This window comes from Hermetia illucens, chromosome 1, assembly GCF_905115235.1.
Source record: "Hermetia illucens chromosome 1, iHerIll2.2.curated.20191125, whole genome shotgun sequence".
Taxonomy (NCBI): domain Eukaryota; kingdom Metazoa; phylum Arthropoda; class Insecta; order Diptera; family Stratiomyidae; genus Hermetia; species Hermetia illucens.
In genome coordinates this window covers 103,112,763-103,140,643 of record NC_051849.1, presented here as the reverse complement: position 1 = coordinate 103,140,643, position 27,881 = coordinate 103,112,763, and the positions used below count along the sequence as shown (strand labels likewise).

The window sequence follows — 27,881 nt, the reverse complement described above, 5'->3', positions numbered from 1 at the left end:
TCATACGTTCTTCTCGAACGCAATGAGATTCCGCTGTAAGTGATTAATTAATTGAATTTGCAAAAATTGTTGTAGGGGCTTTGATTCGTAGCCATACGTGGGGAAGAATAATGAGTAGAAATTTGAATATTCTGTAGATAAAGGGCTCTTGTTGCAATCCATATGAGATAAGAACGTAATGGTAATGCAAATTAGAGCAGCTGCAACGGATTCCTTTGGATGAAAATGGAAATGGCATGTGGATAGGAAAAACTTTGCTAATAGAAATGAGAACACTTATCGTCAGAATTATGTATAACAATTAGACGAATGAAATGGAAGAATTGGTCTATTTATTACCTCATTTACATAACATGGGATTCTCAGAATCTCCAAGCAGCAACAAGTGAAGGATTCAGCATCGCCCCGAGTCCTGGATTGTATCACTCCCTGAAATAACAAGAATAAAAGTATAAAATTCAAAATACCGTTGGAGAACCATTACTACTATGTATACTTAAATTAAACTAAAATGCTATTACGTGCTATTATGTTAGAAGCTTTCCAATGGAATAGTGTAGACCCCAGATACAAAAGAAAATCATTATTGTTGATTCGTTTACACACAGAAAATATATGTTTTTCTTTAATCCAAATTATTATATATACACCGCTAGCCTAGGAAGAACTATTCAATAACCACAAAATACAAGTCCAACAACAAAACTTTATCTCGTCTCCTGCAAAGTACTTCCAACTGTGGTAAATTTCGGTTTCCGTATTCACTTTTTTGAATTGCCATCAGAACGATTTTTGTTTCATCGATCCCCAGAACCAGGGCAAGTCAATTTAAATCATTGGCCACTTGTACGCTTGAGACGGTCAAAACATGTTCCTATGTACTATCACGAATTCAATATCTCAAATTTTTCTGACGTTTGACACTGGTGCTCAGAGATGGCGGTGAGGAAGACGGCTCCGTCAACCCTGTCGGCCAAACCAGAACAAAGTGGCCGAGGAGAACCTCCACATTGGTGGCACCGGGAGACGCTGTACTCACTTTGGCTTGCCGGCCGTGATACAGTAGGCGAATGCTCGAAAGGCCTAGTCAGGACGATCAGAGCTGAGTTGCACAGGAACTCATCTGAAGTGGCAATTTGGTTACGAAACCTTACCTGTATACTGGTACCATGGGAACCGGGATAGCCCCTGGACTCTCATACTTCGGGGGAACTCCCGTTGTATGTGAATACAGCTCGTTTGTTTGGGGTTGGCCCCCTAGTTTCATGAGGGTTGTGGTTATGCCTAAGCGAGAAGAGATTTTCGGGCCTCGACGTGGTGTTGCGTTTCAGCATGGGTGCCGTATTCCTTAGTTCGGTAGAGATTTAGGTAGGTCTTGCATCCACCAGTATGAATGCTAAGCCATGCACTTGGTATAGACTGGTATCGTTGTTGCTTGGCTCAGCAGGGCTTTGATTGTGGTCACAAAATCAATCCGTGTCAGAAGGCCGTGGGATTAAGTCTTCAAACAGGTGCTCACATAAAACCCTGAAGGACTTAACTGATGTTTGACACTTCAAGAGTGTTTCGATCCTTCTTTAAAAAAAACTCCCTTCGGGTAACTAAATTATAATGACTTATTGAGATTGCGCGATTATCAGGGACTATTCTTAGTCGACGGAGCTAACCAAAATGGGAAAGCTATCAAAAAAGTTGGCCAAATTGAGCGTACCAGTCCGTCCGCGTTCCATCAACACGCGGTTGCTTACTTTTATGCTATCAAGGCTCGGCAATCTTGGGGAGGGGGCGTTTTAACCCAAAAAATTATATTGTATATAGTTTGTGTACAAGACCCTAATAATTGATAAGTAATTATTCAATCTACAATGTTCTTCAATTTATTGTGTTCTTGTTTTGTTTTCGTTTTATTCAACTACACACGCATACCCTTTTAAGAACGTCAATTGAATTTTGCATGGATTTTTGATATTTTGACGTGAAAACTTTAACTTTGAAACTAATTGAGTGGGTCGCCCAGAATACTTGCTTTTATTTTGTTTCGTACTTCGGTTTGAGTACTTGAATCCAGATTCTTCCTTCTTGCTTCATGCTTAGATTCGTAGTGAACCTACTAGATTTTAAATACATGACAAAAGTAAAGTCTTGACGTATCCGCACGCACAACTTTCCGTAACAACGAGTTAGATTAAATCGGGTAATTTCAATTCAAACAACAGGATCTGTTCACATATTTGACTTTTTTCAAGTTCATCCCATCAAATCCCATCAATCAGATTTTGGCATATGCATGTCCAATGTTTCGCTTTAGCCAGAAATATGCGACAGGATTCAATTTCTTAATACGCAACATGTTTTGGAATTATGGGAAAACAACAAAAGCACCAGTAAATAAATATTTCATTCAAAGTGTCAAACATTTTCCCATACTAACATTGAAATCTCCAAATGAATTTTAAGGTTATGTGGGACGTTATAAAGGGGATAAGGCTATGCAGATTAAATCATTACTTTTCAAATATTATTTTAATATAGGTTTATGCCGAAATGTTAAATAAGGAATTACAAGGAAGGAAATCAGATTAGAAGGCCAAAGTGGCAGGGGATAGGCCACAAATTAAGGAGGCAGGATAGCTTTCCCAGGATGGCCAACGAATGCGAGCGTGTCGGAACGTCCTAGGGTAGTAGGTGGTGGTTGACGCGTCTTGTTTGGGCAGAATATTAGAGAGCAGGTAAATAGAGGGTTGTCTAGAAGGCGGGGTATTGTCACCATTAATGTAGAGCATGGTAGTTGATGAATATAGATCCAGGGTTATACTGATGCTAACGTTTTAATCTATAGGCGCAAATATCGGGATACCCTATGTGACAGAATCCAAACCGAACTGTGAATCACTAGTAACTGATGCAGCAAGGCGGAGCTGCGCATCCAGATAAGGCCAATATAGTACTATTCACGAGGAAATGCAAGCTTAATTACCTGAGAACCATTATATTAGATGGCATGGAGGTAAAACGAGTAAAAGAGATCAAATATTTGGAAATCACACTAGACTAAAAACTACTCTGGAACACAAAAGGGTCCATAGTAGACAAAAAATCGAATGCATCCCGAATATGATGCACTGAATGTACACTGCAATAGTAAGCCCAATGATTACTTATGTGGCGGTAATCTAGGCAGACAGAAAAGAACTCAGCACAACAGCCAGGCAGATACACGAACTTCAAAGACTGGCTTGCGTGTGTATCAGTGGGGCAATGGAATTTCGCCCAACGGCATCCCTAGAGATCTAATCCTGGGATTAGCTCCTCTCCGTGTGCACATACCGAGGGAGGGCGATCTTCAAAATGTTTGGGAGTACCAATGGGGCACGGAGCTACCTAAATCGAAGGAAAACTAACATTGTTTCTAGGCGGAATTCCGAATTACTGATACCAAAGGACAACATGACAGCAAAGTTTCACTTCAGTAAGAAGTTTGAAACACGTTGGAGCAACAAGGCTACGACATTGGAAAATGAAGAGGAATGGCTGAGCCAACTTTGCTGGGCGAACTTATCAGGAATGGAACAGTCCAGGGTGCCCACAGGGGATCCGAATGGTCGAAAGATTGATTAAACCTCACGAAGAGCTTCCGGATCATAGTTGGAATACCTACTGGTCACTGCAGGGTGATCTACCACCTGGGGAAGCTAGGAATATCTACGGACGCTATCTGTAAATTTTGTGAGGGGAATAATGAAACCTTCACACATGTTCTGAGATGATGCGTCATATTCAAAAGGCATTTTGTTTTACTAGGCGATTTAAAGGAAGAGATGTTATAGAACAGGGAGAGGCGGAGTCAGGCTGTTGGGTATATATTAGTTTTATTGAATAACTGTTGGTAATTGAAATTGTTATTCTACTTAAGTTGAGCTTAGAGCAAAAATTTCAGCAAAAATATTTATGGAATTAAGAAAGTAGGACAGTGTATATGTATGTAATGTATAGCATATTGAAAATGTACTATCAAAATCTCAGATTGAAGCTCAAATTATTTCTAAAGTTATAAGGCAAAGAATGGAGTGCAGCGCAGTAGATGCATTCTAGGACGTGTATGACGTCATCATCATACATATAAAGTGAACTTGTGTGAACGGCGGGATCCTCGGAGACACTTTCGCTTTTCTTTTTGACCTTTTTTTAGTTATTTGAATATCAGTATCAATTACTGGAGACAGGCATGTATATATACACATATGCTAATGAAATTTGCGGGTAGTGTTTAATAAGATAGACGTGTATTTATGTATGCTTTCATGCGCAGAAGTAAAGATGCATAAAAATCCGTTGTGCACAATATTGATGTCTATAATTTGTACATACATGCGCTATTTTGCGCATAGAGAGATGCTCACATAAGATGAACACAAACACTTAATACCTGAAACACCAAGCCTCCGCTATTCCGGCTTGTTTTATTTTTTTCAAAAATATCAACACAGAAGGCAATGTTCTTTCTCAAGTGGCATCATCTTTTCTTAGCACTCTACTTTAGCCATAAAAAACATAAATAATTTAAGGTAAAATAAAAAATTAAAAAAATTAATTATTAATAAAAAAAAATTAAAATAAATTAATAAAGTTAAAATTAAAAAATGTTTATTGGATATTTTAGGGTTCCATTGAAATCATGTGCAGATATATTTGAAATTGCAAAGCTAGTTAGTTACGGCGTCACACTCTAGTAATGCCTTGAGTCCAAAATTTTCTTCAAGTTGCCTTGGCGTAATATGGCAATAAGGAAAGATTCCTTTGTACCTGTTTTTAAGGTGTTGTATAAATACGAGTCTGTCTGTCTGTCTATCGGTCATACCCAATTTTATCGAAAACGGCTGAGCCAATTGTCACCAAATTTGGTAAGCGGGTGTGGTGTGCGGATCCCAGTGGCGCCATTTTCTGTTGAGTTTGTTGTGGATGTGGGTGTAGCATTTTTCTTACCAAATATGATCATGTGTCGGATCAAATGAAAGGGCCCGATTAGTACTTTTCGAAAATGATCCTGTTTCTGACATTGAGAAAAATATAGAAGAGTGAGGGCTGAAAATGTGTGCCCCAAAAAGTGAAGCAGGTCTCATTCTCAGAATCTATCCAACCGAAAAATATGAAAAATCATACTGGTGGCTCTCTACGCAGGTCTCAAAATACGATTCCAATAGCTGCACAAACATCCCCGCAACATCCCTTAAGTTCATCTTGGAAGTACAAAATTTGGCATTGGGGTAACGGTTAAAAATTGTCTATTTCATGTGAAAGTATTTTTTTTTTTTGGGTAGGGTCGGTGAATGCATTTACGCACACAGTGTTGGACTCCCGATTCGGTACGTCGTCGGACTACCAACTAAACACCTCCCCATCGTCAGAGAGCTAGCCTGGAACCGTTTGTCACATTACTTCGGGCTAGTCCCCGAACTCTCCCGCCTTGCGGAGCCTTCAAATCATTGAATTCCTTTCACCAACGAGAGAAGAGAGGAGGAAGGGAACTGTCAGTTCAAGGAACCCCCTGCCATCCGGCTCCTCCACCGATCGATTTCTATCTTCTTAGCAACGAGAAGGGCCCGAACGTAATGGGCAACACGGTTCCACCTGTCAGGAGTCCTCAGCATCTCTTCCACAATGTTGTCTGGAGAGAGATCCCCTGTGTTTAAATAGAGCTGCTGACGAACCCCATCCCACCTTCCACAAGAAAAAAAAAAGTGTGGTCGTCCACAACTCCCTTGCAAAACACACAATCCGGAGAACGCGCCTTTCCAATCTTGTGCAGGTAAGACTGAAAACCTCCATGCCCACTTAAAAATTGGGTAAGGAAATAGTCAGTCTCACCATGCTTTCGATTCAGCCACGCACCTTAGTTGCCGATGAGCCGCGCACTCCATCTGCCTCTAGTTTCATTTTGCCAAGAGAGCTACCACTCGTCTAGAGTGTGTTGCCGTTCTTCTCCCTTGGCTCATCTTCCTTGCGCTTGTATATGGCCTGACGCTCCCTAGCAAGAAGGGCAACGGGGATAACTCCCGCGATCACCATCACGGCCGGTTCAGAGACGGTGCGGTATGCTCACGCCACCCGTCTCTGTACTTGCTCGAGGCGTTTACGATATACCTCCTTGTTAAGAGCGCCAGCCCATACCTCTGCGCCGTAGAGCAGGACAGACTGCGTTGAGCTCATCAGGAGACGTCGCCTACTGGACGTAGGACCCCCATTGTTTGCCATTAGCCTACTTAACGCCGAAACTCCACCCGCAGATTTGTTCGCTGCTGCTTGGATTTGCTCAGAAAAGCTCATCTTTGAGTCAAGAATCAACCCGAGGTACTTTACCGCTGATTTTGACTCGAACATCGACTCGCCGAACGATATGGGTCTTTTTAGTCAGGATGACTACTTCGGTTCCATGTGAAAATATAATACTATTATACATATATGTACAGTGAGCCAGCATAGAATACTAGTGTCTCATTGAAGTGAAAGATCTGTCATAATAAATTCATATACACAATGGCTTACTAGCTAAGTGGAAATTTAATCGTCCTGTAATTAAATATGCTCAGATATGACATGCATAAAATCCTTCATACCTCAAGCGCCGAGCTTGCAATTTCCGTTTTATACTTTTTATAAATATCTTAAACTGTTAAAAAAATTGGAAACAGATAATATCTCGCCAGGCATTGATTCGCTGTCCCGCACCTTGAGCATAAGCTTGGTGTAGTTGGTCGCCTCCACATTTAATCAATTCGGATGTAATTCCATTGGCTCCTGCCGATTTTTAAGCCGATCAATTATACGGACTGTTTTTCTTATACTTGGTGGTGACAGTATTTGTCCGTCGTCTTCAGTTGGCGGGGCCTCCAACTTGCCGATGTTGTGGTTGTTGAGCAGTTCAATAAAATACTCAACCCCTCGCTACAATATGCCCATTCTGTCGAAAAGTCATCTTTGCCTCGATAGTATGAGCCACGAGGCGTATAAGGCTTCATCCTGCTGACTTGTTGGTAAAACTTCTCCGCGTAGTCCGGTTGCAACCTCTACTTTTAGAGCTCACTGACCTGTTGATTCTCCCATTATTCCTTTTTCCGTCTGTGAAGTCGCTTCTCCACTACACGGAGTTCGTAATAAGTCTCCGCGCGTGCCCGCTTTCTTTAAGCATGCAAGATTACTCAGTATGTGGCATTCTTCCATTCCGACTTCTTTTGCGACTGAGGCCAAGTATCTTCATGGCCGTATCAATGATAACGTGATTGGTGAAGATCATTGATAGTAGAGTTATTGGTGTTGTTTCAGCAAGTATTTTCCCAAATTTTATGCTCCAGTATGGGTACCAATCCTCGTTTCGCACTGGGACGGTTTTGGCTTTTGCTCGTATAATTTATTTTATTAGCATATACCAATATTTCGAAAACTATTTGTTTCCTTCATCACCACACCCAATTATTGTATTTATATTGTTAGTAACTATTCTGCCTTACGAATTTCAGTTTCAAAAAACCTAAAACTTGTAGATATGTAGTTTTAGCGTCTATAATCCTATCAAAAGGCTTTTGCTAGCTCAATTGACTCTGGAATATAAACTAAATTCGCATGAAACATGCAAAACACATTCTAAACTTATTCAACTTCATCAGCGGAAATAAAGCAAACATTGAAACAACCTCCACTTCAAGTAGATATTTTACATCAATTGAAATCGACAGTATTTCAGCTGTAAAACCATTTAAAGCCAGTCTGCCAATCCGATTAGCTTTCAAATTTATTTCTCCGGAACATTACCGGGAAGAGTCGCAAAAAAACAAAACAATATTGTCCTCTACCTTCATCCCAAAACCGGCCATTTCCGATTCCGTTAAAGCACTTGGAAACACTTTTTCCAGCCATTTTCCATCTGATTTATCGCCAACAATTGAACTAAGTGCCAGGCACATGAAAACGTATGTCCTTTTCGTATTTGCGGAGAATTTCAAAGCAACATGAAGGAATTTTTACGATTTTTCTTCCTCGAACCCTAAACAATTTTCAAACTCCGTATAAAACACTTTCTCTCTCCCCACTCGCATTTCGGTCTGCCCTTCCAAGCTTCCATTCGGCCAAGGGACCGGCGAAATTGTCCACAAGCGTTATAGGTGGCAAATCCTGCTTTTCCGTCGCTTGTCGGCCTGTAAATGTTCTGAATAGCTGCTTTGGTTCTAACTTGCAGTAGTACGTAGTTTTCCGTGGAAAATTTACTCCGAGGGTTGTCGTAAAGTGTTGGCAATGATCGTTTATGGCCAAGTAAAATTCTCGTAAAAGTCCTCCTTCCTGTTTCTCAGAGTCCCTTTCACTCGGGGAAATTTTTATTGATGAGCCCTCATAAAATCTCGGGGATTTCGATTTGATTTGACAAAATACGAACTAGGGAAGTTATGGTGAAAGTTTTACGTAGTACGAATCGAACTGCTAGGGAAGAAGTTCCTCAAGGAGCGATAAAAGTTGGGGCAGATTGATTTGTTCGGTAATAAGTGAAATAGGCTGACAACAACCTTTTCGGGAAACAAGGTGCAATAGATTTATGTATGTTTGAAAGGGGAATGGCGGCATTTCATTAAGATGATGAGCGTTCTCGAGAGAGTTCGCTGCTCAACCAGATGGATACAATTGCAAGTTTTATTAATTTGAATGAGTGGCCTCTGACCTGATTTTTATTCGTCTGTACTCAAGAGCGATACGAAAGTGTAGACAATATGTAGTTCATTCAAAGAAAAAAAAAACAGACAAAAAAGATAAATTAGCACGCAAATTTTGAGGAATCCTGTACATACTGAAATAATAATTTAATCTAGGGAACATTTGATTGCTACGGTTGTACAGGTAAACAGATAATCTAAGTGTGATACACTGAGGCTTCATATGATAATAACTCTAAACTCATTACTTTTATGTTCAGAGTCTTTACCAAAACCAGTTCGGTATTCTAATGAATAATTAGGTACGGAGAGATACTTCCACACGAAGTATCCAATAGTGTGATAAAAAATTGCGGCCTATGAGTTGGGGCCTAAGGCCCCAAAGCCTTCCCCTTTGTCGTAAGAGGCGACTAAAAGGGATAGAAATTTGTGTGCTAGAAACTGCAAATTTTGAAAATTCATTGTTACCGAAGCATCAACAACGCCTTGAATAGGGGCTGGCCTCACTGCAACAACCTTTGGCTAAAGAAAAGGGACTATGGTTTAACGAATATGAGCGATATAAGCAGGACATTCTGAACATAAGCGAAGTAAGATTGTGGGATTCTGGAGAGTATTACTCTCTTGCAACCTTTATGGCAATGGCTTTTCGTACTCTGCAAAGCCGAGCCGTAACAGACGTGAATCCGGTGTTCTGATATAGTGGAGATGGAAGCTTTCTATGAACAAACAAACGCAGTTCAGGGGACGTTTCTTTAAGTGCGAGAGCTATCTTTGTGACCGGACAGTTCAGAGAGATAATACTTCTTTTTGTTATCGGTGACGTTCTTCATGCTACCTTGTCCGGAGGATATGGGGGTGTTCATCTTTTCTCAAACACCTCGACTACGCTGACGACATTTGCTTGCTCTTTCACCGGGTGATAGTCCTTGGCCACATTGTTCTAAATTTGGAAAGTGAGGTAAGTAAAATTGGATTGAAGAGAAACATAAACAAAACCACCGCACTCTCCCTATCTGCACTAATGGGGAGAGAATTGTATCAATTTGTATATCTAGGAAGCGTGGTTTCTGTAGGACGGTAGCACCCAACGGGATGTTACCCGACACATTAACAGCGCTAGATATGATTCCGCTGTCCTGCTAAGTATCTGCAAGTGCAGTTATCTCAACATCAAGATGAAGTCGAGGCTTTTCTGTACTAGATTTCTTCCTGAGTTGCCATATGGGAGTAGCACATGGAAAATGAACTTCATTGTTACCCAAAAGCACCAAGCTTCCGAAATCCCTGTCTGAGTCGTATCATCACAGTACACTGGCCTGACATTATCTCAAATGAAGAACTTTGTCGGCGGACGAGCGTGCTTCTCGCACGCACTGTGATGGGAGACGGAAGTGGCAGTGTATAGGTCGCACATTGAGGAGGAGAAACACTTACATTGCTGGATACGACGTGCAGTGGAATCCACTTTCCCAGGATGGCGAGCGACCCGCTCGCCCCAAAGCACTTAGCGCAGAACAGTAGAGGAGCAGTGCAAATGTCTCGGGAAGTCGAGGGAAATGCAGGAAGACATTTCACGTAACCGCAAACGATGGCGCGTAGGTGTGGTTGAGCATTCCACCCTAAGAAGGGGTGAATAGCACCCATATATTTTGAATAGGATGTTAGATTCAAGCAACGAAACTGCGGAAATAATATTAATATGATATACTTCATTGAGGTGAGAATCACAGGTCAGGTGTAAGCAACAATATCACTTATTCATTTCCGATATATTCGGTTAGTTAATGCTATATGAATATGCAAATAAAAAAATGCCAAAATTTTTAATCATTCTTCATAACGAAGAAGGAATATTGTTACTGAATTCTTAACCTCCACGACGGATCACATCCTCGACCGACGTTCCTCCTGCCTCAGATGTATGATAAAGCGCGGCCTTCAAGATTCCCTCCCTGTCTTCACATCCTCAGGCCATTATATTTGAGGATGTCCTTTTTGGCTCCCTGGATGGCTTCGCCTTCTTCGGCGGCGGATTCCTGTCTTCCGGCCCGGAATTGCTGTCATTGTTTCAACAGATAAATTCAAGCAATTTTTCCCGATAAAATTGGGATCTGAATAGTATCCGCGTATGCCCGGTAAAAATAAACTTCCCGGTCTTGCTGATTCCATCGACTACGACCTTGAACTTTCACGTTCAGTGGAGGCACAGGAAAACAACGACTGCAGCAACACTCCCAATGCCTCGTTCAGAAACAAACGACGGCTAGAGCATGACCCGACAAGATGATGATTCCTTCGCTATGTTGAATCATTGCGTTGCAAACTTCCAAGCTAGTTAAAAAATTACAAAAGAAGCGCTTTCTCTGATACGGCCATGTAATTTCATAATGGCAGCTTCCTGGCCATAATTAACTTTAACATCCAATTCGATAATAAACTAAAGACTGGCAGGAATAGCGATGCTTTGACACGTTAAAAAACAGACGCTCGGTTTCTTTCACAGAAAGAGAATTCACAACAATTCGATTGGATCTGGGCCTTAAAGTTTGTCAGAGCACTTCATTCAAGACCGCAATGATGCACTACAGAATTCTGGTACCCTGTAGGAGCAATATTGTCAGCATTACGCTTGCCCGTGGTTATTACCCTGATTTTGACTCAAGTACTCATTCGTAGCTAATTTGACAGGTATCCGACATTCAGTCACGATTCAAATTTCACTGCCACCAGTCAGATTTGGACTGCGACCTTCCGCTACGTCAGCCTAGCTCTTTAACCACTGAGCCAGCCGGACAAACAGAGAGAACCAGGACAAAGATTGGAAAGAAAAAGAAGGGAAAGACTCCAGGTGGATTTTCGATAATGCATAATGTAAGGCCAGACGAACGAACTGGAGACCATTACAACCTCCCAATATTGTTGGGGTAGATGAAGCAACATAACATAACAGTGAACAGAATTTGAAAATACTTAGAAGTAGCATCCTGCAAGTAAGTTTGACATTTTGAGGAATAGCTTCTAGTAGTAATGTGGTGTTGTCTAAATGACACTCCTCACAACTTCTCTTTCAATTCTGGAAATAAAAAGAAGTTGCATGAAGTCACATCGGAGCATTACATATAAGTCGCACCTTCAAATTTAAACCTTTTCAAACTGACTAAGCACAAACCAATCCTCATGGTCTTACCACCAACTATTTGCATTTCCCAATAACTTCAAGTCTATTGGAGTTACTATTATCTTCTGTAAAATCCGATAATCCTTGGTCTCCGTAGCTGTTGTTTACAACCCTAGATAATAGAAAGATTTGGTCAATAGTTAACGCTTCTGCAGTAACAACAATCAGGGTTCATTTGAAAGACAAGCTGTATACCAGGCTTAGGTTACAAAATGACTTGGTACTTGTTCTGCTTAGGTTGAGACTACATAAATTTATGCTTGGATTTTCAAAATATACTATATAGACTATCTAAAGATATGCCAGTTCAAGACCGCGTGCCAATGGCTGTTGTTTTCGGGAAGCTCTTTCCCCTCTCCTGTGAGTAGATTGTTGTCGATGATGAGGAAGCGACATTGCCTATGGCGGCGAAGAAGTCAAGGACAGACAAGACGAAAGTTCTCATTATACGAATGACGGAGTAGTTAAAATGCAAAGAATTTAACCTACCAAATGGGCTGAAAAGTTCGTAGACTAACATAGAAAAACCCTTTTTTTATAAGATTTGATTTTATTATGTAATATTTCTAGTCGCCTCAGAGGGCGATGCAATGATTATAGCGGCCGTCCAATTTTTCGATACCATTTATATTTAGCTTAGAAATAGGTCTCAGTTGCGCCGTTTACCATTTCACTAATTTATGACACGATGCATTATCTAGATGAAGCAACACTTTCTTTTTCTTCAGACGGACCCCATTATACCATGGCCATCCCAATATACTGATGCCATAGCTTTGCCAGCCGATTGTTGCGTCTTTACGTCATGTTTCGTCTACTGTCACATATCGACGCATAAATTCGGGTTTTTTATGGAGGAAGAGCCTCAAACACTGCTCGGAATCGTCAACTCGTTGTTGTGTTGGGTCGACTGGGAGCTTTCGCATAGTCAAACGTTCATTCACGATTTGCCCTTTGACATTTTTAGAGCCTCAGCTGTTTCGATCAACTTCATCTTGCGGTCATCCAAAATTATTTTCTGGACTTTTTTGATGTTTGGGGCGTCCAATGTTTGCATCGCCCTAGGTGCCCATTTCGCCTCGTTTAAACTTAGCAAACGGTTGATTTTCCTGGTGCACGGTCAGAATAATGTTTATCTAGCCAAGCTTTGGGTTTGGCAGTATTTTTTTCGCCAAAAAGCAATGCTTGATTAACACACGAAATTTCTTTTAATCCATTTTCTTAAAACTAACAAACGTTGCTTCAACAGTCGTTGTTTTGCAAACGTGAAGGTTTGAGAGGTTAGGGTCAAATAAGAATCATATGGATTTAATACTAGTAGCTCCATCTGTGAGTTAGTCTACGAACTTTCCAGCCCACTATGTAGGTGGGCATCTTCAGATCGTAGACTTTTGAGGGTCATTCCAGAAGAATCTAGAAAAACTGAGATATACGACTTCGTACAAGAGTCTACGACTACCCCACTTGGTCTGATATCCTCTAACCCTCTATAATGGCTGACGCCGATGACGATGCCGGATAAAATTCTGGCACATTGAAAACGATGGAAAACGATGGATCCGTAATCGCAAACGGTTTCTGGGATGCCTTCGAATCGACGTACGCGACAGTAGTACTCAAATACAAAAGGATCATTGACTTAAGTAATATAACGGCTATATCACCATTTTGTGGCCAGACCAGGGTGAAACCATTGAAAGTTAAGGTGACTTTGCAAAAGCTAGAGTTGAACGGTACCTTATTGCTAGCAGAGGTCATTCATGTCATGACATCAACAACGCAACTAAATAAGCTTTTTTGTGCACTGCTAGTCCGACTTTGTAATCGCGTAAGCGTAGATAAAAAATGAACTATCACAGCTGAAGGGCCACGACGCAAGCCTGATTGTTAAATTGCGCGGGGTCATATCAGGTCGAAGGAGAATTCTGCTGACGGTGCTTCGAAAGGCACTGAGTTTGGTGACTTTTGGACAAAATTTTGATAGAATAGCTTATTTTAGGGCCTTGGCCGAACAATGCAGTAATCTAGAACGATACTCTATGCTTTTGAAACTAATAAGAATCGCAGCCTACACGCCACGTTTTTTCACTAGGCCGGAGAGACCAATAAGCACGGCTGAATACGAGCGGACTCGACTCAGAATTTTACGTTCACTTCAGGAAACAAAATTTAATAAGACAATCAGAGATATGAGGAAGGACCGACCGATTCGAAAAAAGTCACGAATCTTGCTTTCATTCATTGACTTGTAAGGTCTTCTTCTGGTGGAAGATGTTGGTTCGACGCCAAACAAATCATTCACGTCGGAAACGAGAACATCCATAATCTATCTAATCTACGCTGACGGGAACTCGCTCACTAAGATTGGGCTGACCATCGTTGTCGAGAAACGACCCAAGGATTCATGACACCCGGACCCAATCTATGACTAAGAAAAGGGATGAATTCTTGGCAAACCAGCCCTGCTATCAAACGAGTAAAGGTTAATTAAAAAGAAGACGAACGTTTAGCATGTTTCGTAGTAATAAACCTTGCAACTATTCAGAGGTTAAGGGGGTCATTCCGTGTGAAGGCCGTTTTTTTTTTCGTTTTTTTTTTTAGAAATTTTTTGTGATAAAGGTACAAATACAAATTTTTCACCATATATTTATTAATATCTTGAGCATGCGTAGCAATTTTCCCAGCCCGATGGCATAGTTCATTATTGAAATACAGAGCAATTTATATACCCTTCTCCCAAAAAAGGGGTTTTTCTGATGCCACGCTAGAAGGCGCCGCGATCATTTTCACGAAAATAAGTAAACGGCATTTTAACGTGCAGACTTAACTACAGTTCGTAAACTAGCATTATTAAAAAATATGAAAAGCTAAATTGTTGGCGGTGTTTTAAACTTTTTTTTTGTGAATGTTAGTGTTTTTAAGGCTTCTTCAATGAATAAAAAAAAACTACTAAATGAATCGCAATTATCCTAGTTTGCGGACCGCGTTCTGAATAAGTCGTGAAAATTTCAAAGAATTTCGTTGGATAGATTTTGAGCAGCCGATTTTCAATATGCAGTTTCGAGAAAAACGCATTTAAAAAGTAGAATGCGATTTTTCGTCATAAAACATTATCTGATCATTAATCTGCTTAAGAAGAAGCACATGTACAACCTTGGCTTCAATTCTTGTCCTTTTAGCGAAGTCATTCAAACGTCATTCGAACCGATAAATACGCGCTTTATTACGGCGATCGGCATAAGTCTGGCATGTGACTTATTACGTATTTAACACTATAATTTCCGAACGACTCCGAATATCAAAAAATCACTTTGCCCATATATTCTACACTACATCTTTATATAATTGATGCAAAAAAAGTTCGTAGGATGACCCCTTTAAGGCAGGGAGAGTTCACAAATAAGGAGAGAGAAATCCCCGCGAGCTGCAGTTATTAACTTATCCTGCCCTCAAGGGAAAAAGAAGGAGGATTTCAGTGTGTAAGAGTTATCGACTCCACTTCGACAATTATAGTATATTCATATTTCTGAATTAATCAACCTGGGCAGTTTTCGACATGACCTTGCCCCTCTGTAGTTTATTACAAACACAAACGAACAGGCACACAAAATACAAATATTCTGAAACCACTGACTTATTATACCAAAACATCATTAAATGGGAAATTGTAAGTAAATATTTACATATAATCGCAACATCAATCGTCTTTTAAAACGCTAATTATACAAATCTGATGCGTAAATTTGTCCTTCTGAAGGAAAAATCACATAGAATCTATTCGTAAATTATCGAGGTAACATCATGAGATCAATAAAACCAACTTTATTGGATACATCACCTGATTCTAAGGGACTCAAGTATCTCCCTGCGGTTTGCTTTCGTTAACAACTTGTCGTTCTTGAGAAAACATTCAAAACCGTCATAACGAGCAATTAAATTCCACCGAGTTATCTATCAGCCGAAATAAACGTTAATTCGAGATACTTCATGTTATGTCGCTAATATAAATCCTGTTTTGTGTGGAGACTTGCTCCCATGAAGTATTTTCACATGGTCAATGGGAGCGTTGTGCCGAAAGGATTGATTTGTATTTTATAGCCTCCATCTAACAAGTTATTGATTACCATTGATTTGGGAGAAACTAATTAGTAGAATTGAAGACGTTAATGGTCAACAAGATTGGACATCCCGAAATATACGACTGTGTGATAGGATCAGTTGTAGAAGGTATTCCTGATCGAAGATTTGATGAATTTGATTGCTGGCCAGGATGATTTTATTTTCAATTAGTAAGATCGGTTTCTATTGAATAAGATAAACATTTGCAATTTTATTATGGTTTGACCACTCCTAACATGTATGCAATTGACTATTATTTTAATGAGAAAAATTATTATCTATTGAGTTGAAGTGTGAGGATTTAATTACGGAAATAGAATAAATTTAATAGTGTTATCATTATCACTTCGGACTGGGGTTACAGCGAACTCTAAAAACAACTCTGTGATAAAAGCTTGAAACAACTTTAGGAAATTATCTTAATCACCTAGTAAGCCGTTGTGAAATGTATCAACTTGTCAGCCAAATTCAAGATAGAGCAGTTTAGTATCTATAGAAGAAAGGTTCAGCTCGGGTTTAAGTGCTTTCTAGCAATCCTTTTTGTTCAGGAGATATAATTGAAAGATTAACTTGAAGATACCAGTTATACAAATTTATATTAAATAACTAGGAATGACCGGCATATACGTGAACAACAAAAAAGTCAAGCATTTGATGATTTGATTTCTCTTCCCTCTAAATATAAACAAATTGAAAAATTGAAAGTTGGACGCTTCAGATATGAAAAGTTTTGTGTCTTGTGTCAAAATATTTCTCTATTTCCAATTCCCAAGAACAAACAATTCAGATTATCGCCTATAGATGCGTATATAACATATATACACATTTAAATTGAACATCGTATGCATTTGAATATCGCAAAAGTGTACATATATATAAATGTATATGCATTCAAATTTAATAACGCTCATACTGAAAACATAAATATCATTGTGGATTGTGTACAATATATGTATATTTCTGTCTCGAGTAAATTAGAGTGATATACAAATAAAAAAAAAAAATTAAACAAATAAAAATAAAACGTTAACAAGCAAAAGAGTACTGCGAATTAATTTAAAACATAACCTTAAAAGAGTTATCAAAATTTCTTCGTTGCTAAGTTGACACAACTGTCCTCTATATAGATGTGAAATTTGAGTGCAATATGTCATTTGTTGCAATGTTTACTTCGAATACCCGGTTATGTCAGTCCACCCTAAATACGCTTCGAGATTTTAAGACTGGATCAAAACAGAGGATTTATCTCAAATTTTGTACTGGATGAATCGAGAATGTTACAGAAGTTTAACGGTAAATCGACTAGATCAAAAAACTTGCATATGAGTTATTTTGTTCAGTTATATTTTTAATTAAAAAAAAATCGCTGCCTGTCTATCTGTCTGTCACTCGCACTTATCTCGGGAATAGTTACACCTACTGGCACGAAATTTGGAACTGTGAACCCGCACACATACGATGAATTACATTGTTCCACGTTGAACATAAGGCGAGGTGCACATAGACATAAAAGAGTAGTGCAATCTTTTTTCAAACCGAACATAACCAGGAAGTTGTCAAATGAAACAATTGGTAGTTTCTGAAGCAAGTGTTAGTTTTGACATTGGTTCGAAACAGGAGGAGTGGAGATTCGAAAAAGGGCCTATTACTTCAAGCACCCATCCTCAGAAACTACCCAACCGAAAAATCTGTGAAAAAAATCATCAAGTAAACACAGCCCCGTTAAGTTTGTCCTAGATTCGTAAAGGTAAGAAGCAAGAACTTTGGTGGAAATCTAGCTATTATTAACAAAATTACAGTAAGTTAAAGCTACTCCTTTCACACCAAATTGAAAATCTTTAAGAGATAAAATGTCAATACCACATTGCCCTCGGACATCACCTCGTCATAGTGGGTGGTGTCCAAAACACATGAAAATGGAATGCACTCTGACTCTCAAAGTGGTAAGGAATCACAGCGAAATCATTGGCTAATGCTGCCTTCAAAAACTGAGAACAAGCTTTCCATAATGGCAGGTGGCCGAGCCTTAATGCTCATAAACATAGTTCATTTTTCCTGACAGAACCAAACAATCATAGTACAAAGTTTATCCAGTCAAAAAGCAGGAAAGTTTGCACAAGCGCTGTGTGCGTTCTGACTATCCGTAATTCACTAGCTTTTGCATATGTTCAGAATAGGGGTTCTTCAAAATGTCCATCCTGTGTGTCCATCCTGTACTGAGGAAGTGTGGTCCACAAACCATTTTCTTTGTGAGTGTCCCGACGCATAAATGAATACGGGATATTTCGTAAGACAGGGTATGAGTACAATAGACCACTATATTCAGGGTGATCAAACGCTTTGCCTCTAATTCAGCCCCCCAAAATTTAATAAATTAAATTACTGCATTTTCTATATTGAATATAAGGAGCAAGTGATCTGGGCGAAAGCGTGAATGTAGCACAAAATCTTGAAAACGCCCATTGAACACCAACAGCTCTACTACCATGCAACCAAAAATGCAGACGCCTTTCCCATATATAAGGGGTTAAATGTAGAGGTCTGACAATCTTACACAGAAAAGCACATGATACAAAACCACAGAAGGAACCTCTGGGTAGATTGATAACACAACTTGTCCTCCAAAAAAGGAAACTTGGTGCTATAAGCTGTCAAAACCCGAATGAGCAGCTACGCAGTCTGCCTCTGCGAGGCTAACTCTGAAATATAAGCCTCATTTATGCTGATGTCCCAACAGAGGAGAGTAGAGCAGTGGAACAAACACTCGAAGGTTACTCTAGATATGAAATCAAAATCACACTTGGATATTTTAACAGACAAGTGCCGACGTTATCCGTATTCAGGAGCTCAGCCTTGATAAATGCCTGAAAATTGAAAGGGGCCAATAAAGACACGGATCACTATTTCTTTGACATGGTTTTGGGGGGTTCAATAACAACAGCAACTTGAATTCGCTCTGAACATCCGGTGATAATAAACGCTTCACCGATCTACAACAAGTTCCTTCACAGCACCTATACAGGGGAAATCTATGCCGGAATAACTGGAGCTAACAGATGTGTTAGAGATGAAACATCGACAAATGATATTCACAACCACCTGCAGAGCGTTATCATTATCATGGTCACAAACCTATTTGGCTCCAATTGCAAAAATGTTGGAACTACTGGTTTGACTGAAGACCACATACAAATATTGCAAATACAACTTTAAAACTGGTGATGATGGTGATCATGCGTCCTCTTTAACCTGGCCCTGGAGAAAGTGATCTGTGATGCCGAGGTAAATGCAAAAGGTACGATCCTCTTTAAGTCCACCTAAGTACTGGCCTATGCTGACGATATCGACATCATGGGAAGAACCCCCGAAACGTACAAACTGCCTTCATCCAGATTGAGCAGGCGACTCGAGATCTTGAGCTGCACATCAATGAAGGCAAGACAAAATATATGGTGGCAAGGTCAGCACCGAAGACGAATCAACCAACAACATCAAACCGCACTGGCCAAACAGGGAGAATAAGGATAGGGGACTACAACTTTGAGACCGTTGATAATTTCTTATCTAGGGTCGAAAATCACAATCGATAACAGCTACGATGATGAAATCCGCGCACGGTTGTTGTCAGCCAACAGAGCCTATTTCAGCTTACAAAAACTGTTCCGGTCGAAACGTCTCACCATAGGGTCAAAGCTCTTACTGTACAAGACAATGATCTTGCCAGTCCTTGGCCGCGTTCGAGAGAACAATCCTCCGCAGAATTTTTGGCGTAGGTCAGGACGCCAGACAGCTTTTAGGGATATCGAATTGGTGGACCTCGGCGAAAGCCCGGGATGTCTGAAGTTTCTTATCAAGGCAGGCCTAGACCAGATACCGGTTGTTGCGCATCGATGATGATGATGATGATGGCGATTTCTCCTATCTAAGGTCGGAAGTCAGAACCGGTAACAGCTAGGACAATAAATCCGCGCACGGTTGTTGGCTGCCAACAAAATTTATTTTAGCTTACGAAAATCTTTCAACTAAAAAAAGTCTTAACAATGGATTAAATGTCTCACCGTATAAGGCAATGATCTTGTGCTATTTAAATATTTGGGTTCTTATCAGAAAAAAGTGCAAACTGTTTGAAGAAAGAATCCTCTAAAGGACTTTTGACACCCTACATAAGGAAGACGTACGATTCCGTAGGCTTTATAAACCGATGAAACTTACCAGCAATATCGCAGTCATCTAGTAGTGCATAAAACCCGGTTGAATAAGCTACAGTGAACAGGTCACTTAGTCCGCATCGGTAGGGATGATCCAGTCCAGAAAGTGCATAAGTGCAACATTTATGATAGAAAAAGAAGACCCTGACTCAGATAGACGGATGACGTAGGTCAGATCGACAGTCAGCTATTAAGGATGTCGAACTGGTGGACATCGGTGCAAAATCGGAATTGATCGAATTCCTTCTTAAAGCTGTCCTAGGCCGGATACCGGTTGATAAGATGTGGATGATAATGAAAGGCCAGAATTAGCCAGCATGTTTGCATGAATCTGTGGAGGCATGAAAGCGCATATGGACGGGCACTTATTTACAGGTAAACCATATATGTAAATCATTCTCATCAAATTCCAGATGTAAAACCAAGAGCAGATTTTGTGGTTAACGAACTTTAGATTGTCGTTTGGTAACCGCCTAGCACCGATGATCACTGGAATCTTTTCGCCTTTTCGCTCATGAAATGGGCAACTAACATTTGATTCGTAAATCTGCATTTAATTAAACAAATCTAATGCTGTCAAAGGCCTATTTCAACAGGCCAGCAAGTAAAATGTCAAGGTTCGAGCAGCCCAGAAAACGAAGTGGAATGGTTGCCAGATAACCAACATCAGGTTACACACAACCTTGAAAAGTGAGAAGCTAGCAGAACAACGTGAATTGGAAGTCACTTTCATCGTGGATAGGGACTTTAAAACAAATGCTACTAACTATAAATCTATACACGAAAGATTGTTTGCACTTCGCATAAAAGCAAACTTTAATATATGGCTTGCCAACATACACGCCGCTATTGAAGAAAGAAGTGACGAAGTCAGTGAGCAATTTTACGATAGCACGAAAGGATTATAAGACCCATTGCTTCCGAGCGACGTCAAGATATTGTTTCAAAGCCAAGATTACGAAGGAGTGATCACCGGGGAGACGCAGTCTCCGTGATGTATCAAATGGAAACGACCACTGCCTCATTGACTTTGCAAGTAGCAACAATTTAAATATTAAATCGACATGCTTTCTTAGCGCATTGACAAAAGGACATAAGCCTCAACTAAATAGACCACGTTTAAATCACCAAAAGATGGTCATCCAGCATCCACGACGAAAGATCTTTTCGAGGAGTAAACTATGGCGGAATAAAAACCAATCCACTCCAAAAATTTGAAGTGGGAAACCTTGAAATGATTTAATAGCAGTAGACTACAAGGTAAAACTGGAAGAACGATTTGGCCATATTCTCCAGAATCTTATGAGGAGTCTACAGATGATACCTGGTATGACCAAAAACGGTCCAAACAAAAGCATTAGGATTGGTTGGATATGAATCTTGGCGCCGCTTTGTTGGTGAATGTTAGAAAGCACTTGACAAAAAATGCGAGGCACAAAGACATATAGAGCGAAATAGAAAAACGAAGAAAGATGAAAGATTAACAATTGGCCAGTTATTTACGGCCAAATAGGTGCCAGAAAAATGCTGGGAATTCACCATCGACGTTCATTAAATATTCGATGAGTTCAAGCAGGAGTATGAGAGTAACTACCGAAATATACTACACAAAGTAATGCTTGCCTTGAGAATTCCAGCAAAACCGGTAAGTCTTACCAGAATGACAACACATCTTACTACATTTTAATTCGACGCAACTGTCAGGCGATTATTGACTTTGATCTACTCAGATCTGTGGAGTATCAGAGTAGATCAAAGTCAATAATAGCTTGACAGTTGCGTTTCACTGTGCTTTGAATCATGGACCCCAATGCAAACTTCCGAAAAACTGGTCAACACTTACGAGAGGAGGGTCCTGAGGTGAATAATGGGAGCTAAGTGAGAGATTCACCAGTGGCGAAACAGATACAAATACCAAAAAACCCGAAAGCGCTGGGTAGATTCTGTTGACGAAAACAGTGCATCACTAGTTGAATTTCGAAATTGGAGAACGTGATCGATGGATGGAGATACTTTGAGGAAAGACATCCTGAAGACCAATGCTTGAAATGGGCTGAACACCCCGGATGACGGCGAAACAGTCAGTATTCGATTTTCAATGAGATTGAACTTCAGTTTCATTGCCCCAACACTTAATGCCGTGCAAGTGAGAAGCCTACAGCAATTCCTCCATGTTATTTACAAAGCATGCTGGTCCCAAGCCGAGGTAAAGAAGGAGATACCAGACAAATGCATCCAATGTCGTTAAAAACAAAATGATCGTGTTGAATCATAATATAATAATAATCGTTGGCGCAACAATCCATGTTGGATCAGGGCCTTGAAGTGTGTTAGAGCACTTCATTCAAGACCGTAACGGTACACTACAGAACACTGTAGGAGGCAATGTGGTCAGTATTGCGCTCGCCCAAGATTATTACCCTGATTTGATTCAGGTACTCATTCACAGCTGAGTCGACTGGTATCCGACGTCAAATCACGATACAAATTCCACTGCCTCCAGTGAGATTTAAACCGCGACCTTCCGTACGACAGCCTTGCGCTCTAACCACTCAGCTATCCGGACACTTGCGAATCATAAGCCCCGGAAAAATGCTAGGGCGTTCACCTCAGTCGATGAGGCAGGGCAGGCCCCGGTCCTGTTGAGAAGTAGGCAAGGGTTTTTGGCGCATGGAAAGGTAGACAGAAACTGGTGCATAAGGGAACACGGTTTGGAGCGCGCAATGAGGGTGGCAAGCGTGTAGTCGATTTATGGGACACCCATGACCTTGCAATTATGAATACATGGTTCATTAAACGATTGTCTCATCTTCCTACATTAGTAGAACAGTAGAACCCAAATCAACTACATTCTCATCAGACGTCTACATTTTACCACCGTCATTGATTGCAAAACCGTTCCCTACGAGACCGTCGCACCTCAAGATCGGCAATTGATTGTCGTTTTGTGAATCAAGTCAGCGGTAAAACAGATCGAGGAGCGATTTCGTGAGAAGAAAGAAAAAATGATCTCACACGATTACCAACCATTACGAATGTAGAAGAATCGTAGAGCCAAATTAAAGATACGATCCACACAGCGGCCTATTCAACCCTTGGGGTCACCAAGCCAGGTAACCGGTTCATCAACCGAGATGCTTAGCTTTGGAATGATGATGTTGAAATGAAAGTCCGTGAAAAGAAACGCCTTTACCACAAGTTTCTCGACGATAAAACCCTCCCCAATTGGCAAATTTACATTGCATTGCCATTGCCAAGATCTACACCCTAAACAGGACACTCGGGATGGCGAGAGGGATCTATATCGACTTATCGATAGCAATGCACACAGGATTTCGAATAATTCAATTGCGTTAATGATAAGGACATCGAGAATATTTCGAACAGATTTCAACAGTGGCGTGACATGCTTTGATCACATCCGAAATGAGGATATCAGCGATCAATATGGGGTTGCATCGATAGTGGAAAAATTGCAAGAGAGACATCTTTGATGACATATTGTTATTTAATTCGCGCTAACCTAAACGAAGATGAGATAAGCGACTAAAAGGCCGGCTGAAACAACGGTAACTCTATGCGCTGGATGGTGATTCGAAGGTCTTGCGACTACGATTACATCAGGATCAGGCCTTTGATCAAATAAAAAGGCGCAGTCGATTACGACAAGTCGACCTCGCTTATGAACGCGATAAAGGCAAAAGAAGAAGAATTGATAAGCCTGTAGCAATAAGACAACACAAAGCCAAACGCAAACATCCGAATCACCATCGCGCCGTTAACAGGATCAGACTTTTTACTCTCCAAGAGTACCGTCATCTGATTACAATACTTTCGCTTCCACTAACTTTTTCTTTCTGCTAATAAAATTTACCACCGGCATCCCAATTTCCTAAGCTTGCTTTATACATGTGTATGTCTTTATTAAGTTAAACGGTTTTTTAATATTTTCTAGAAGTCTTTATCAGTTTTATTCACACTTTCCTTTTAGATCATTATATTGGAATATATTTTTGGATTGAGACGTTTCAACCTTATCTTTTCCCCAACCATTTATTTGCTATAAAATGTTTAATAGCCCTTCTTATTGTGGGATAAATTAATACAAATCGGTATCAGTTTCAACGTCAGATGACTGCCGAAAATACAGAATCAAGGAAAATTGAATTACCTGTGACCGTGAATATGATAATTTCTAGCCAATTATTTAAATTACCCGTCAACGCCTCTTTAATTACTGGGTTCTGCAAGGCGCAATGCAAATTAATCCAATGAGGTTCCTTCCTTAGCATGTGGGATATTCAGAATTTCACAAAATTCTACCCATCCCTCCAACTTTAAATTAAAACAAATAAAATAAATTTGAATAAAGTGAAAATTAACAGAATTGTTATTCTTTTATTAAATGGATGTGGTGGTTAATTCTTTTTAAATTATTATATTTTCAGTGTCATCAATTCATACAAAAAAGGCATTACTGTAGAGATCTTCCATTTCAAAGTTTTTAATGCTCTTACCTTTCCACTAATTAGATATACTTTCATCAAAAAAGCAGCAACAAAAACAGGAAACAAATACGGCCGTAAATTAACGATACTTATCTTATGCATTATCAGCGGCCAAACTTCCATTAATAAGCGTAAGCGAGTTTCATGATGACGAACTTACTTTAAAAGAATGCACGGATGAGAAAAATGATAAGAACCTTCTCAACCAGTTCTTCAATTTACCTAAACGCTAGCACCTCCAACAACTTTGAAGTGATCGGACGATAACATTCATAATTTTGCATACAAATAAAGGAGCCAGTAGCTTTTCTCTACAGTATTTTACGGGAGAAAAAAACTGCCTAATTAGATGTCTATTTAAATTCGCTCCGCCCATTCTTCGAGAGTTTGACCTCCCGGGTGTTCATATGAAGCCAATTCTGGAAGCAAGCAAAGTTTTCACTCCGGTGGTTATTGTAGATCGAAGGGGTTGTTGTTCTTGCTTACGGGAAACGAATATGTTTTCAACCTTGTTCATACAGATTGTCTATCTGATCTTTAGATGCATGTATACTACACTAATCTTAGTGTAATATCAGCTCCGATTTTTAGCTCAGTAAACAAGAAGGAAACTCAGGAAGAATTCGCCAATCTTTCAAGTCCATTTAGTAATTAGTTTTGTGCCTCCAAGCGAAATTTACATGATATCGAACGGAGATTATAAAAGATAGCTACACGGTAACTCCTCTAAATGATATCTGACTATCAAGGAGTGATTCACAAAAATTAATTATTCATGGGTGTTTTCGTTTAGACAGACACGAATCCATCTAATTGCACTAAAATGCTGAAAACCATCGTCGCCACCACAATCTACCTCATTTGCATTAATTGAGGATTTTCTACGCATAACTAATAAGCAAAAATTGAGATCTGATAACATTTGTTACTACTAATTTTTTATGCCTTTTCAACTCGATTGAACAATTTTTATAACAAATATACAAATAGATGGGCGAGGATTAGATCAACTTGGAAACAACATTAAAATATCTAACAAAATTAAAAAAAGACCATCATAAAAGTCGAGAATGAAGAACGCAGAAATTAATTTATGGAGGATTTAGTTCGAAGTTTGGTTTCGGATGCATGAATTAAATAAACAGAAAAAAGCAAAAAGCAAAGGCATTTTATCAGATTAAAAGACTCGTTTTTGCAGTTAAGATTGGACGATAGGGTAATCTCTGATTAGTTCTGAAAATCGTAAAGTCCCTAGATAAAAAATGGCAAATACAAATTCACTGATTAATTAAGAATGCCCAAAAAAACATTCAACCTTGACGCGAAATTCAATATCGCCGAAAAGTCAGCCTTGATGGCATGATATTCAGTACACATGTTATTATAATTACTTTCGCATTTGACATTGTTATCCATGTAAGAAAACAACAATTGTTCTGTGGCGTTTATTTCTTAATTTCGTCTTGGCTTCATGAGAATATTAAAAGGTTCCAACATTAACTGTGGGGACAGTCATTCTTACGGCCAAGTGCGTGATGCGACTTTTAATAAAGCAGAATGTGTAGTAGTCTCTAACAACAAACTACCATATAAAGCAGATTTAATAGGATGAAATCAGGTTTCTGGCTTAAGTCTTTTGTTTTTGAGGTTCATCATCATCATTGTGCGGCCAGTCTTGATGTGATATAAATTATACGTGGGGAGAATCGTTTTGCTCATTCTATGCACGTTTTTATGGCTGTTTCAAATTAGCTACTTTGCTCAGTACACGATCGTAAAGGGTGTGGTTCACTATGAGTTGCTATAATGTAGGAGGAGTTTACAGTATAGGCAAGGTTATCAGGGAAAAAGCCGTTAATTAACTTATTTGACAGCATTAATTTTTCTTACTTTCCGTTGTGTGTGAAATAATAACCAAATAGAACTTAATTTATAATAGTACGGCATAAGTTAAAACAAATGTTACATTAAGTAGAAACTTGAAGAACGAAGGTCCCCTGTGGTAGAATAACCACAATATTGCCAATTCCTTTGGATAAAGATTTTTAAATCTCTATTTCAAATTTTACATTTACATTTAACTTTTCAGACCAGATTCGGAAAGGTGGGCCTAGTTCTACAGTGCTTCGGTCCTTTTCACAATATTAACAAACAAGTCGGGCACAGTGCGACCCATCAAATGCTATATTACCGAAATATTTTATGAATCTATGATGAACTCAAAGGCAGTTCGCAGAAAATATAAAAATATACTGCTAACTTTATTTGAGCAAATTCGCGATTTATCGGATACTTGCGGAGAATGGTACTTGAAATCAACGCCTGCGCTCCTCCCTTTACAACGTCTTTTTTTGCCTCTTGACCTTTCATTTGATACCCCATAGACCTAAATTCGGAAAATATACTCCATCCTCTTTTAGGCTTAGGCTTGTCCTATTTCAAGAGGTCAAGGCGGTACTGGCGGAACTGCAAAAACTCAGGAAATCAACCAGGCGACTTCTAAACCGTGCTTGCAAGAATGAAGACTGGTTAAAATTCAGGAAATCACAGCGTGAATATTAGAGGCTCGTTAGGTGTTCGAAACGAGACTCCTTTAGAGCGTACTGTGAGGAACTGGAAGGCAAAAGAGAGACTTCAAGGCTGTGCAGAGTCTTCAAAAGGAATGAGTCGGCTAAGTTGGATTCTCTTAGAAAACTCGACGATACTTTCACGAGCTCCAGACTGGATTCAGTACAGACCCTCCTGGAAGTACACCACTCGGGAGAACGGGTGAGAGAAATGGCAGAGGGAGAGTTGACGGTTCTTGCAACCCCTTCAACACGCAAGTGTTGCAAGGGGAACTGGAACACTGCGAAAGCAGTTGTTACCCATGAAAAGATGAAAGCCTCCATACTGTCCTTTCAACATTTCAAAGCACCTGGCGTGGATGGCATCTATCCGGCAATGCTAAAGGATGGTATGGAGCACCTAGAGCGACCTCTAAGAAATATTTTGCGAGAATGTCTTGCTCTGGGCTAGTGCTTTTCTCTTGGCAAGAGGTTAAGGTAGTCTTCAAACCGAACCCGGGGAAGGATAACTATTTTAATCCAAAGAACTTCAGACATATCAACTTGACTTCATTGATATTCGTGCAAACGCACTTAGGTCGCACCCACTTAATTAAAACCAA

At 39.8% G+C, this 27,881-nt stretch overlaps 1 protein-coding gene across 1 annotated transcript; it reads right to left on the bottom strand.

Annotated features, from left to right (window-relative positions):
- On the bottom strand, positions 1-24,903 carry LOC119657556. Its single transcript, XM_038064554.1, has 3 exons — positions 24,722-24,903; positions 340-429; positions 1-213 (listed from the first exon to the last, which is right to left on the bottom strand). The coding sequence occupies exons 1-3, from the start codon at positions 24,833-24,835 to the stop codon at positions 1-3; spliced, it is 417 nt and encodes a 138-aa protein (XP_037920482.1). The 5' UTR covers positions 24,836-24,903.
- Positions 24,904-27,881: the final 2,978 nt, after the last annotated feature.

Excerpts from the sequence above, each read along its gene's own strand:
- LOC119657556 (XM_038064554.1), bottom strand. The coding sequence starts at position 24,835 with ATGGAAGTTTGGCCGCTGATAATGCATAAGATAAGTATCGTTAATTTA. Across the intron at positions 430-24,721 it reads TATATCTAATTAGTGGAAAG|GGAGTGATACAATCCAGGAC; the intron begins GTAAGAGCATTA and ends TTGTTATTTCAG. Across the intron at positions 214-339 it reads TCCCATGTTATGTAAATGAG|GAATCCGTTGCAGCTGCTCT; the intron begins GTAATAAATAGA and ends TTTCATCCAAAG.